A 14061-nucleotide genomic window follows, 5' to 3' on the forward strand; every position below is an offset into this window, starting at 1 on the left:
CTTCCAGACGGGTGATCGGTTCTACCTTATTTGCTCTTTCCAGCGGGGAATGTCGCCCCTCACAAACTTCTCTGCCATGACTGCTCTGCCAGCCGGTGGCAAATCAAGGCATTTCCAGACAGAAGAGCTTCTTGCAGGAGCTTCAATGAACTCCCCCCTCCCCACTCCCGGGTCAATCTTGGGCATCCACACCTAAGCAGTTCTTGCAGCAGTGGAGTTCTTCCTATTTTTCTTTCTGCACAGGGGTAGACATTGTGGGTTGTCTTTTCTCCATTGGCAGCTGCAGACTGCAGTCCTTCCCTCAGTCACCGCCCCCAAAAGGTACTTACTGCATGCATATGTGTAGAAAGCCAGAACATTGCTTGTATGTGTTGCTGTGCAATTGTGCTCTTTCAGCACACTCAGCTTCCGGAAGTTCCCACCCCCGTGCCCACTTTGGTGGGGAGGAATGGGAGGACAGCTGGTCTTGTGGGAGCAAGCATGAATTGTCCTCTTTGCTAAGTAGGGTCCACCCTGTTTTGCATTTGAATGGGAGACTACGGTTTATGGCTGGTGTAGTATCAGATATGTCCAGTATGCATGACCCACAGTACTGTTGTTTGCTGTGATTACTGGTCATAGACCAAAATTACTGGTCATAGATTAATGGACCCAAACCCATCCATCCATCCAGGACTGTGCATACTGTTACCCAGGGCCAGCACCAAGGTCAGCATTGTTGAGCAGCTCTTGAGGGCCCAAACTCTCAGAAGGGCCACCTACATATCCCTGAGACCACCTCTGTGCCTAGAGCCTTAGTGTGCTGGTGGTGGAGAGGCTCTCCAGAGGCCTAGGTAAGTAGAAGCAGCCCAGGGGACGCGGTTTGCTAAGGACCCCCTGCACCTAGGTCTCCAGCCCTCCTCCAGGACTGGCCTTAAGCCTCCTCTGGCATCAATCTCCAGGTGACTCTTCATCCTGGATATTGTTGTAGCTGGATATTGGGGGGAGATGATTGGAAAATAAATATATATCTCCGGGAACAGCTTCCATCAGACTTGGCAACCCCATAGGCAGGGACAGAGGAGAGGAGAGCTGGTCTTGTGGTAGCAAGCATGACTTGTCCCCATAGCTAAGCAGGGTCTGCCCTGGTTGCATCTGAATGGGAGACTTGATGTGTGAGCACTGCAAGATATTCCCCTCAGGGGATGAAGCTGCTCTGGGAAGAGCAGAAGGTTCCAAGTTCCCTCCCTGGCAGCATCTCCAAGATAGGGCTGAGAGAGATTCCTGCCTGCAACCTTGGAGAAGCCACTGCCAGTCTGTGAAGACAATACTGAGCTTGATAGACCAATGGTCTGACTCAGTATATGGCAGTTTCCTATGTTCCTATGTTCCTATGACATAGCTATAATTGAGCGGATGGGTTCTAAGAACCTGGGGAGGGGGGTAGTTTCACCCTTCCCTATTTTCTTCATTATCTCCCTCACTCCTACGCCCCTGCCTATAGGAAAGTATATCTGGTTAACCATGCTGCAAGGTCCTCTCCCTCCCTCCCTCCCCTCTCTGCTTGGAATATCCCTGCCCTCTCCGGGTGTCTTGAGTTCTCACAAGAGGGCCTGCCCCAGAATTTCTGAATAATTAGTTGTTAATTAATAACCAACCAATCTTGAGAGAGCTGGAGTGGGTCACCTCCTCAAAACCCACCTTTTCCATGAAGCCTCCGGCAAAAACACTCAGTACCTGACCATAGCTAAGCCAAAGGGCATTCCAAAACGCGCACATTCCGTTCACCCTTGGCTTCATTCCTCTTTCTTTCCTCTGTGATCTCCCCTGGGTAAAATGTTAGATTCAAGTCCCTGCTGCAAGGATGGCCTCCGAGGCACAGCGGCAGCTCCTTTATACTGTACTCTAAAGCGCCAGGGATATAGGTGGTGCAATACTACTTAAATATCAGCCACCTAATGGCGCAGTGGAGAAAGGACTTTAGCAAGCCAGAGGTTGCCGGTTCGAATCCCTGCTGGTATCAAATCCCAGACTATGGGAAACACCTATATCGGGCAGCAGCGATATAGGAAGATGCTGAAAAGCATCATCTCAGACTGCATGGGAGGAGGCAATGGTATACCCCTCCTGTATTCTACCAAAGAAAGCCACAGGGCTCTGTGGTCACCAGGAGTCGATACCGACTCGACAGCACACTTTACCTTTAATACTACTTATATAAACAACAAAAACCAGCAATCTGACTGTTTCAGCTTTGCCGAATTATCCCCACCGATTCTTTCATACTCCTACCATCCCCTCTGCTTCCCCCACAACCCCATTTCCGTCCTTGGCCATTTGCCAATCCCCTCTGCCAAGACCTTTTCACCCCACCTTGGCCTCCAGGGTGATTTCCCCCCACACCCTACCTTTTTCTTCAGATGTGTCTTTAGCTGGGCTGGAGAAATCAGACTGTTGCAGGTTATAGGGAGCAGGGTTGTCATGGGCATCCTTCCCGCTTTCCAAAGGGGAAAGTCCAGAATTTGGGCCCATGGTGTCGGTCTGGGGTCACAGCGGCCTTGGAGGCCAAAGTTGTTCCTTTCAAGGTTGTAATTCGGAGAGGATTATTTTGTACAACCATTAATCAGGGCTGTAAGGAAGCTGCACGTCAGCTCTTGGGAGAAGACTACAGCCACAGCCATCCATGCCGGGTGAGATCAGTCATCCATTCCCAATATCCTGCCTACACCAACATCCAAGCACCCAAGGGAAACCATGCACTCTCATTAGAGACTGATTCACTTCCTACAATATCTGTGTCATTCCCAGCTTCAGGCACTTTTGGATTTATTTATTTTTTGCAGGGGGGGAGGGGGGATTTTGGCTAATGGGGCCAACGATCCAGTTAGTCACCAATCTGTTGGAACTCTTCAGTCTGCCTTGAATATCTTCCCAAAAGGAACTGGTCTTGCCTCAGGCTCTGAGTAGATTAACGCTTCAATTTGTCATCGGTTTCAGGTAATTACCCTTGTTCCTGTTTGCTTCCAAGAAAACTGTTCCTAGATTTCAATTATGGAATCGAACACCTTTAAGGGACTGCCTGCTCCAATCTCATGTTTTCAGACACACAGAGATGTTTTTGTTTTTAAAGGACTCAAATCCAGATACAGCCCTCATTGGCCCTTCCAGTCTAAAACTGGCCTGGTTGTCCTTGAAGTAGCTAAAATCCCAAAGGGTGTGTATTTGGGCAATCAGATTTTTAGCTTGAATCCTGCTGCACACCTAAGTAATATTACACTTTCTAAATTCAGACGTGCTCTATCGCTAGCGTGACTAAATGTGCTTCCATCAGCGGTGCTCTATGGGAGGTTTAAGGGGGTTCCTTATTCTTCCCGGCTGTGCCTGTGTGGCTCAGGCGCTGTGGATATCACTGATCATGTTATTTTATATTGTGACCTCCAGAAAGATATTCATTTAAATCTTATTTTACCTTGACTGAAGACATATCCTGGACATCCAGATGAATTCTATCTAAATGTCTTATTGTCTAAATTTAATTCTGAGTCTAATTAAGTGGCTAAATACTGTTATATTGTGTGCAAGCGCCGCTCTCTTGTTTATATTCTGTTTCTGGTCGATGACTGAAATAAAGTAACTGACTGACTGACCTGGTTGTCCACTCCAGTGCGAAGTATAGAGGGTCTTCACTAGGCCTGTGCTCCGGCCACTCCGAATCTGAATACCGTGCACTTTCCCCCCAGTGCTTCCATTGCAGGCAGCTGATTGCTGTGCGACTCTCTCTGTTGCAGGACTGTGCACTTCCAGTGGGGGGCTCTTTCATGGGAAGCCAAACCTTGTAGTGCCCCTGTGGCGGCTGGGTTGGCACATGAGACACATCTGGAGGGGCATGTGCGGAGGGCAGTGAGAGGAGTCGTTCTCCCACCTGCACCTGTTGCATGCACCTGTTCCATCTAAACTTTGAGGTCATTGCTCGAAGCTGCCATCTTGGGGCAGCCATTCCATGAGGCAGGCTGAGGTGGTTACTTCAGGCGCAGTGCAGGAGTGGCATGGGGCAGCCAGGGCCAGGCCTTTCCACCACGGACACCACCCTGCTGTCCACTGCCGCCATCTTCCCTTGTCCTGCTGGGGCACACCATTTTTCCCCTCCACTTCCTCCTGGTGAGGGTTACCCCTCCCCTTACTGCTTGAGATAGGATGGCCTCTGCTACCACTGCCTGAATTGACAGCAGTGTCTTAGCACGGCAGTGTCTTGATAGCCTTAGTGTGCTCATGGATCACCACTTCTGTCTGGGTAGGATGGCCTGAGAATGCTGAATACTCATAAGAACCACCCTGCTGGATCAGGCCCAAGGCCTATCTAGTCCAGCATCCTGTTTCACACAGTGGCCCACCAGATGCCACTGGAAGCCTACAGGCAAGAGATGAGGGCATGCCCTCTCTCCTGCTGTTCCTCCCTTGCAACTGGTATTGAGAGGCATCTTGCCTTTGAGGCTGGAGGTGGCTCACAGCCTCCAGACACCCACCAGCAGATGGGGGAGGGTGTCCTATTGTCCTTCGCCTCCGATCGCACGATGCCATGGGCCATCCCTGCTGTCATTTACTGATTTTTAAATCTGGCTGCAAGAGTAACCCTGATCACTTGTTAGGTGTAACACTAGTACATTCTGCGTACAGAGTACACAGGTACAGTCATTCACACATTCTGCTGAACGCAGGTACAGAAGCACACTTCCTATTTGTACTGTGTATTTGAAGGACCTGTGTGAGGGTTCATTTTTAAAATGAAGGCAGTCATTCATACAAAAACACGTGCAAGTATACGGGACATCTGTACACTCGCATGACATAATTCTGAACAGGGCTTCTGTGAAGAGCGTTCCCAGGTATAGTTACTCACATGTTGTTTAATGCAGATACAGCAGTACACTTCCTATCTGTAGCCTGCATTTCAGGGGACCTGTACCCAGGTTCACGTTTAAAATGAATGCAGGTACAGCCATTCACACAAACACGTATATGAGTGTACAGACAGTTGTATATTAGAACTGTTTATAATTCACCCGTGTTAGATTCATTCCCTTACTTGTGCCAGTCATTCTTCTACAAGGTGTGTTTAGAATAGAACTGAAATAGTGTACAGTGCTTTACTCTACTTGGTAGTAGATTTTGTTTTGTTTTATACAGACACCTTGATGGGGGAAAGTAGCTTTCTTATTTGCCTTTGGGCTTGTGGCTCTCTGTTTTCTTAGGCAGTAGCACAGCTTGGAAATTGGGCAGAACACCACCTTGGGCAATAGTAATTCCTCCAATAAGTTTGTTTAATTCTTCATCATTACGATTAGCCAAGTGGAGATGGTGAGGAATGATTCTAGTTTTCTTGTTGTCCCGGGCAGCGTTGCCAGCCAATTCCAAAACTTCAGCTGTGAAAAATCACACACGTACAACATGATGTTTGATCAGGGCTACCATTGTTAATTAGGGGTGTGTGTTAGGGCTGCCTTCATTTTAAAAGTGAACCCTCACACAGGTCCCTCAAATACATGGTACAAATAGGAAGTGTGCTTCTGTACCTGCATTCAGCAGAATTCTGTACACAGAATGTACACGTAACATGTGATCAGGGCTACTCTAGCAGCCAGCCAGCCTTGGCTGGTCCGAGCTTGAACTGAACCGGGCCCAGTCCGAACTGAGCCAGTCCGGAGCTCTACTGGTGAAGAGGAATCTGGTGAGGATTCTCTTTTACCATTAAAGGTGGGGAGGGGGGGGGCTTCCCTAAACCTAGAGGGAGTGGGAGGGGAATGAATTAGTACTTACAGGTCCCATTTGTGGAGGTGGCCCCAGGGGCAGTGGTGTCACCCCGCTACCCGTGTTAGCCTCCCCCTGTGTAGCCTGGACTGGCAGTGGCCCAATTTGGGCCTTCTTTGGCCCAGATTGGTCCTCTACTACACATGTACAGGGACCATTTTAGTGACCTCCACACATGCACAGAGGCCATTTGCCTGACCAGTTAGTACTTGTTCACAGAAATGACCTCTGCACATGCACGGAGGTCACTAGAATGTGCTCCTGCACATGCACAGAGGCCCGAACCAGGCCGCTGTGGGCCCGGGCTACGCTGGAGTAGGGTGGTGTGTGTGGGGGGGGAGCCACCCACGCAGCCCCCACTGTGGCTCCCATCACCATAAATGGGACTTGTAAGTAATAACTCCCTCCCTTCCTGCCCCCTCTAGGCTTAGGGAAGCCCCCCTGCCTCTTTATTGGTAAAGGGTAATCCTCACTGGAGTCCCCTTTACCAGTAGACCCCCCAAATTGGTCCGAACCAGTTCTGTATTCAAACCAGACCGGGTCCATTTCAACCGGAACGAAATGGGACTTGTAAGTACTAACTCCCTCCCCTCCTGCCTCCTCTAGAACCAAAACCCAGTCGGGTTGAATCCAGCCCTGGCCAGTTTTGTGCACATCTCTAGTGTATACGTTTTAATAGTTGCATGATGCCTTTGATTTTGTAAGCTGTTTAATTTATTTGAAAAGTAAACAAACCAGCCAAATACATCCATTTTGAAGTCTGTAAAACACTGAAGGCATGGAAAGAAATGTGTCAATTTGTCAATTGTAAAATTACTTATGTGGTGAGGAGTAATGTATCCATTTCAAGTATGAAAATATTCAGGGGTTGGATAGAAATTAATTGGTTTAATTGTATTCACGCTAAGGGAGTAAACAGAAATGTTTCGGTTTTGAGTACAAAATGTTAAGGGGACAGATAAAAAGTCCTTTGGCTTTCAGTATTAAAATGTTGAAAGGATGGACAAATACTTGCTAATTTCAAGTACACCAAGGCTGTCTGGAGAATATGTTAGTTATTATTTGGGTGGTGTAAATATGGTGTGCTGTAAATATGCAAATATTGCCAATCAGCACATTTTTTAAAATATAAATAAAATCAGAGTGGAAGATTTAAAGTAATGTGAAGAATGGATGGGACACATTTATATTTATTCAGGGATTTTAAAAATCTCATCATTTCGCTCAAAGACTGCCCAAGGGGGCTCACACTAATAAAAACACAATGTTAAAATATAATAAATAAATACATTGATCGATAGTGAATCTAGAGGAATGAAGTATGGGACCTCAAGTGGGGGGAATGTTTTTATTCTTAAGGCTGAGGAATATTTTGCTAACTATTCTTTTTTCCTGGTTGTTGTTTTTAAACGTTGATTGTTGTGCAATGCTTGCTTTAATCATTGTGTATATCTAAGATGATCAGGACTTTAAATTATTTTTACTCATCGCTGTCATCACCAGGCGAGGCAACCTCTTATCTTTTTAGATTCAAGAAGGAAAGAAAGGAAAGAGAAAGAGAGAGACTGAGAGAGAGAGAGAGAGAGAGACACGTGCTAGGGCATCCCGGCCTTATCTGCCCACTTGACTTCGGGCAATGCAAAAGAAGAAGAAGAAGAAGAAGAAGAAGTCATCAGGTTATGTTGTTGCTGCTGCTGCTGCTGCTGCTCTGTTTTGGCATCGCCATTCCTGCCTGCCTGCCGCGTGTGCGTCATGCGGACGGAGTCTCTTCCCAGCCAGCGGAGCTGCCTCTCCCCTTTGCCCCGCCCCACCCCGCCCCGGGATACACGGCTCCTCGTAGCCGCAGTGCTGCCCCCCAGCCAGACCCGCCCCGCTGCCGCCCGTGCTCGCTCCTCCTCCTCCGCCGCCGCCGCCAGGGCAGGGGAAGCCGCCTGAACGGCGTGGGCCGGGCAAAAGCGGTCCAGGGTGATGACGGTAGAACCCGTCGTCGCCAGGGCAACCTTTGTTGCCGGCCGGGGGAAGCCTCTGATTGGCCGGCGTGCCTGTGACGACACGCTCCCCTAGGAGGCCGGTAAAAAGACTCCCGGCGCTGGTGCAGCGAGCGCGAGTGAGTCTCCCCAGAGAAGAGGTAGGATCCGAGCCAAGCCGCAGCGCAGCAGCACCAAGCGGGGATCGGACCATGGAGTGCCACGGCGAGCAGAGGTCAGGAGCCCCTTGCGGAGTCTGGGGGCACAGCAGGGAGGGGGTTCCTGCCGGCACGTGGCGCTTTGGTCAATTAATCCAATGGATTAAGGAGGAGGAGGAGGTGGGGGCGGGGGAGGAATCCAGTGAGCCAGGGAGGCAAGGCGGGAGATCCGGACACCTGGGTGCTGTGCTTGGACCCAGCAGGAGTTCATGGATTCCGGAATCAGAATGTTTAATGACTGAATCAAAGACTCCGTTTTTTCCGAGTGTGTGTGTTTGTGTTTGTGTATGTGAGGTGGGGGTGTGTTCCGTCTTAAATTCAGAGGCCTCTTCCTTTTGGGTAAACGCAAGTATTTTCCGAGGGGTTCGTCTTAAAATCAGAGTGCACTTCTATTCGGGTAAATACGGTAGCCACTTTTCCTATGTGTCCATCTAGTTCACTTATATTATTTGTATCCCGTCATATATTTGTGTCTTCCACCGGTGACAAGGCCCACGATGTCTGTATGATTATCTTCTTCTGTGCCCTCTTATCTTCACAATAACTCTGGGAGGTAGGTTAGGCTGAGATCTAGCAAGCGGCTGAAGGTCACCTTATCAGCTTCATGCCTGAGTGGGGACTTGAACTCAGGGCCTCCATGGGCCTAGTCCAACACTCAGATCCTTACAACAACTATAAGGTAGGCTAGAATAGCCTCCACAGTTCTGGGGCTGAGTGGGGGGAAAACATGACTGAGATAGCAAGCAAAGAACAGCTCATGGCTGAGAGTTGAATCAGATTCATACTTTGGTGTGTAACATCTGCTAGAATGTAAGGGGATGGGCAGATCTTCATAGTTATAGTGGACAGGAAAGGCATTCAGTTCTATAGATGATGCACCACTTTGAAAGTGATGGTTTGGTTTTTGGTTTTACGTGTCTAACATGGGGAAACATCTGGTTTAAAGACTGTCTAGAAGTCATGCATTCAACCTGAAAGTAAAACGCCCTTTCTGTGACAACTCAAAGACTCAGTTTCAATTTCCTCCTCCCCTCTTCAAAAATATCCTGGCTTGGGGTCTATCATCCCTAACTCTTGGGAGGGAAGGGCTGTAGCCAAAAGTCCCAGATTTGATCCTGGTAACTTTGGTGCCACAGTCAATGTGGATGTCGGAGTGAAAGCCTTGAAGCTGGGTTGAATAGGAGGGCTTCCACAGATGAAAAGCCCATATGTCATGTTGAAACCTGAATGGAAGGACCTCATTTTATTTGTATTTTGGCATATGACCCTTGCAGTGTGTGGTTTGGAAGAAGACCAGCTTTAGGGTTGCCAGTTAGCAACCCGGGGACTATGCTTGTGTCTTTCTGGAGAAGAGAAAGCAGCGATAGTTTCTTGTGCCCTACTGTTCTTCTGGCCTTGTCATCCACCTTCTTCTCCAGGAGGACTCTTGTTTTGCCCCATGACAGACGTGATGGCATCTCCGGGATGCAACCTGGCATCCAGGGGCGTAGCAAGGTTGGAGTGGGCCCAGAGACAAGATTTTAAAATGGCCCCCTCGCTGATATACACACACAAACACACTTCACAATATATCGTGCACTCACACTCACATCCCCATTATGAATACGGTGAATATCTAGTTCACATTGAATCTAGTTTTTTCACTCTCTGCTCCTGCTGATCTCCAAAAGACTCAACATAATTCATAGGGGGTGCAACATGGGTGGGTGGGGCCCCAAGGTGACTGCCTCCCCTTGCCTAATGGTAGTTACGCCCCTGCTGGCATCCCTAGCTCCTACTTCAAGCCTCCCTTAAATATAAAAATTCTAATGCAAATCTCAGTACAGACATTACAGCATCTCTCTCTCCTCTCCATTTACCTCTCTGCAAAAAGTCTTTTTAAAATGTGCACCAGACACAAAATATGTTCTAAAAGAACATTTATGCCCTTAAAAATTTAACTTATACAAGGGTTGCATTGTGTTAGATAAAGTAAAAAAGTGATTTAAAGCAATGAGGAAAGTCAAGTGAGAGTGATCCAGGCTCCTCTAGAACCCAGACCCTGGTCAAGCATACCCAATTCTCCTTCCCCTGCCAAATACGCTTCCTGCAGACTCCACTGCTACTCCTCACATAATTTGCCAGTGAATAGGGCACTCTTCTCCTGTAGTGCCATCAGATTCCCAGTCCTGAGGATTTTCTCCCAATCTGTGTAGGCTCTAAATGTTATAGAATCTGACTCTTTGCACAAAGTGTCAACAGGAAAATGCACAGTTGTGTGTTGTGGTAGGGCATCATATAGGCACAAATTACTCACATACCATTGTGCACTTCTGAATTTTCCTTCTAAACACCCTGGAGGATATTCTGCCAATTCCCCAACTGGACAGGAAATTATTCTCTTTCCCTCTCCAGCCTTTTCCTTTTGGGCAGATAAGGCAGTGCTGCTACCCTTAGCATCATCTTACTTTCTAGCTCTTGTCCTATTTGGAATGCATGAATCACAATTTAAAAAACAAAACAAAACAAAAAACCCTTCATGTTGCAGTCCCAGACCAGCCCACTTAATACATACACCTTAGGACATAGGAAGTTGCCTTATACCGAGTCGGACCATAGGTCCATCTAGTTCAGTACTGTCTACACAGACTGGCAGCGGCTTCTCCAATGTTACAGGCAGGACTCTCTCTCAGCCCTATCTTGGAGCTGCTGCCAGGGAGGGAACTTGGAACATAGATGCTCTTCCCAGAACAGCCCCATCCTCTAAAAGGGGAATATCTTCCAGTGCTCACACATCAAGTCTCCCATTCATATGCAAACCAGGGCATGCCCTGCTTAGCAAAGGGGACAAGGCATGCTTGCTACCACAAGACCCGCTCTCCTCCCTTGTTAAGGTGTCTGTGACAACTTTGAATGATCACACAGGCATAGATGGGTTGAAGCGCCGTGTTATTTAGGACAACAGGCTATTTAAAAGTGCTGGGAAGTTTGGGGCGCATCCAGGGTATCTGTTCTGGCAAGGGTGTGGTCTTTGCTTGCGATATCTGTGCTCAGAGAAGAACTTTGTAAGATCTGGAAGCTTGCAGCGCTTTAGTGATTTGACCCAATAAGAGCTTTTATTGTGGAGAAAGTAGGTTCGGCAGATCTGGTGGGGATGGAGGCCTCGTTTTCTTGCCCATTGGTCACTGTTCATAGATCAGGCAATCTAGTTCCTCGTTTCCAAAATCTGGGACCCCATTTCATAGGAGGGAAGTGACTCAGGCAGTACTGAGAATACAAGGAGTATTCTCTGTGGAATGCTGGATGGAAGTTCCATTGTTTGTGGGAATATATTGAACACCTGGTTTTTCCACCCCATTGGTCATAGTCAATAAATAAGAAACCAGATTTCTTTCTCTGGGGAACCTTGGACTCTCCGAGTAGGATAAAGGTGGAGAAATGGCTTATTTCAGGAATGAGGGAAAGGGCATATGAGATATTTCCTCACCAGGAGCTTTTACACACATGGCTGTTAGTTCGAATCTCCTCCGGAATGGAGGGTGCGAGTCCACATATCAGCTGGATTCACCCCGAAGTCGCTGCGGGCTCTCATAGGAGCATAGGAAGCTGCCATATACCCAGTCAGACCCTTGGTCCATCTAGCTCAGTATTGTCTTCACAGACTGGCAGCAGCTTCTCCAAGGTTGCAGGCAGGAATCTCCCTCAGCCTTATCTTGGAGATGCTGCCAGGGAGGGAACTTGGAACCTTCTGCTCTTCCCAGAGCGGTTCCATCCTCTAAGGGGAATATCTTACAGTGCTCACACATCAAGTCTCCCATTCATATGCAACCACGGCGGACCCTGCTTAGCTAAGGGGACAAGTCATGCTTGCTACCACAAGACCAGCTCTCCTCTCCTATCAGTGACCAGTTCAGACATGACTCTGTCATTCTGGCTTAGCCCAAATTATGTCTGGTGTAAAAAAAACAAAAACCCTCTATTTTCAGCAGCTTTTGAAAAACAAAACCCAAGGCTTCTGGTATCCCCTGATGCTTATCGGCGATGTGTAGAGGGGCCATTGCCGATAATTCGGCTTTTTTCCAAACTCGCACCGCCAAACTAGAGGTAGGAAGGACAGAGAAGAGGCAGCACGTGAGCAGATTTTCAAAATGCTTTTAAGGCACTCCTGGCTGACAGAGGAACCTGCCAAGCAGGGGAGATCGCAGGGACCCACCCTGCTTTATACGCCAGGAGATAGCAGGGATGCACCCGGCTTTATATGAAGGGGGATGGAGCCCAGAGAACGACCCCCGGACCAGAACCTGCTCCCAGCCGCCTTGCGCTCTCTTCTGGGGGACGCACCAGCCTTGCGCCTTCTCTCCCGGTGGCGGCGCCTTCCTCTGAGCCGCCGCGCCGGGCAGCCCCGCTCCGCCTCCTCTGCCCGCAGGCTGCTCCTGCCGTTGCTGCTCCTCTCCGCGGGGCCGGCCTCTGCGTCTCGGACCCTGTGGCTGCACTCCGCTTTGGCAGCCTGGCCCCGGGGGCAGGGCGTCAGAAGTGCTCCAAGTGCTGCTGAGCCCGCTTGGCACCGCCGGGCCCCAGCCACCATGGGGCAAGGGGAGCTCACCAGCAGCCACAGGAGCCCATCGAGGTGTATGGGCAGGTAGGTGAACAGCTCTCCGGGCCGGCCTCCCGCTCTTGCCAGGCTGCGGTGAAGCACTGCGCGGGGAGGAGCAGCAGCAGCGCATCTCAGGGAATTAGGAGAAGCTTCAGGAAGGCTTGGTCCTTGCATTTGTTTTACAACCTCTTTTTCTCCTTCTCCACTCCCACCCCTACTCCACTGCAAAAGGGAACTTAGGTTGTGACCATTCTGCCCGGTGCAAGATTCCTTTTTTTTTTTTTTCGTGTTTAAATTTTTATTGATTTTAGCAGTATCTTAACATTTACATCACATTAATCAAATATTGACTTCCCACTCACACCTCCTCATGAACCACCAACTATAGAATTAACCCTTGCTTATAATAGTAATTCAAAACATATATCTTAAACCTTACAAACTTGATTTTGATCTACCCAACTTGCTATTATTACTAAATTTCAAACCCGCTTGTAGAATCAATATTAGGGAAATAGTTCTTTAAGTATAATAAAAATGGTTTCCAATCTTCTTTAAAACATTCCAAATTTTGATCTCTTATCAGTGCTGTGAGTTTTGCCATCTCCGCATATTCCAAATTTTTTATCAGCCAATCTTCTTTTGAAGGGAGTTCATTACTCTTCCATTTCTGCGCATCCCGGTGCAAGATTCCTGGCATGAATGCAAAGACACCGATACTTCCTCTTCCTCCTCCGCCTGTCAAACTAAAAACAATAAGTAATAATGAAGGGAGGCTTCCCTCGCCTCCTCCTCGGATGTGATTGGCTGGAGAAAAAACCCGGAGCAAGCAGTGGAAATGCACACAAGAGAAAGAATGCAGGGAATGCGGGGAGGAGCCGACGGCTATGTGAACGGTCCATTGAATCCCCCGAATTAAACTGCCTCGAATCTGCTGTGAAGTAGATTCGCTCCTCGGATACCCCACAGCATAAAGTCTGGATAACTCCCAGGGGGTGCAGGCATTGATTCAGAGTTAGACTGTTGGAAGCTCTTTTATTCATAGATGGAACCAGCCTGGTAAAAAAGCTCTTAGCTTTAGGCTTGAAATCCTATTCAGCCATGACACACAATGGATGGCCTTGGGCAAGACTTTGTCTAGTAGTAAGCCTGCCTTGCAGGGTTGTTGTGAACAGAAATGAAGGTGCGGAAGGCATCTTGTATAGAGGAAAATGTTATAGAAGTGATAGGTGATAGTGATGGGGAAAGCCATTTAGAAACACAGATATCTTAAGCCAAGGGTTCTCAAACTTCCCCAGATGTTGTTGGACTACAACTCCCATCATCCATTGCCACAGTGGCTCTACCTCCTCACTCACACCACTTTTCTGCACACACTTGGATCTGTCCATAATTCTAGGTCAGGCATTCTCAAACTTGGCCCCCAGACGTTCCTGGACTACAACTCCTATCACCCACACGCACAGTGGCTGAAGTCAGGGGATGATGGGAGTTGTAGTCCAGTACCATCTGGGGATGC

The 14061-nt window shown here is 48.4% G+C and overlaps 1 protein-coding gene across 1 annotated transcript in view; it reads left to right on the top strand.

Annotated features, from left to right (window-relative positions):
• Positions 1 to 7744: 7744 nt before the first annotated feature.
• The window catches only part of PNP (purine nucleoside phosphorylase), a 36731-nt gene continuing 30414 nt past the window's right edge, over positions 7745 to 14061 (top strand). The window contains exon 1 of the mRNA XM_053265112.1: positions 7745 to 7986. Coding sequence (XP_053121087.1) covers positions 7964 to 7986 — 23 coding nt within the window. The 5' untranslated portion in view covers positions 7745 to 7963. The remainder of the gene's footprint in view (positions 7987 to 14061) is intronic.

Source organism: Hemicordylus capensis, chromosome 6 (assembly GCF_027244095.1).
Source record: "Hemicordylus capensis ecotype Gifberg chromosome 6, rHemCap1.1.pri, whole genome shotgun sequence".
NCBI lineage: Eukaryota > Metazoa > Chordata > Lepidosauria > Squamata > Cordylidae > Hemicordylus > Hemicordylus capensis.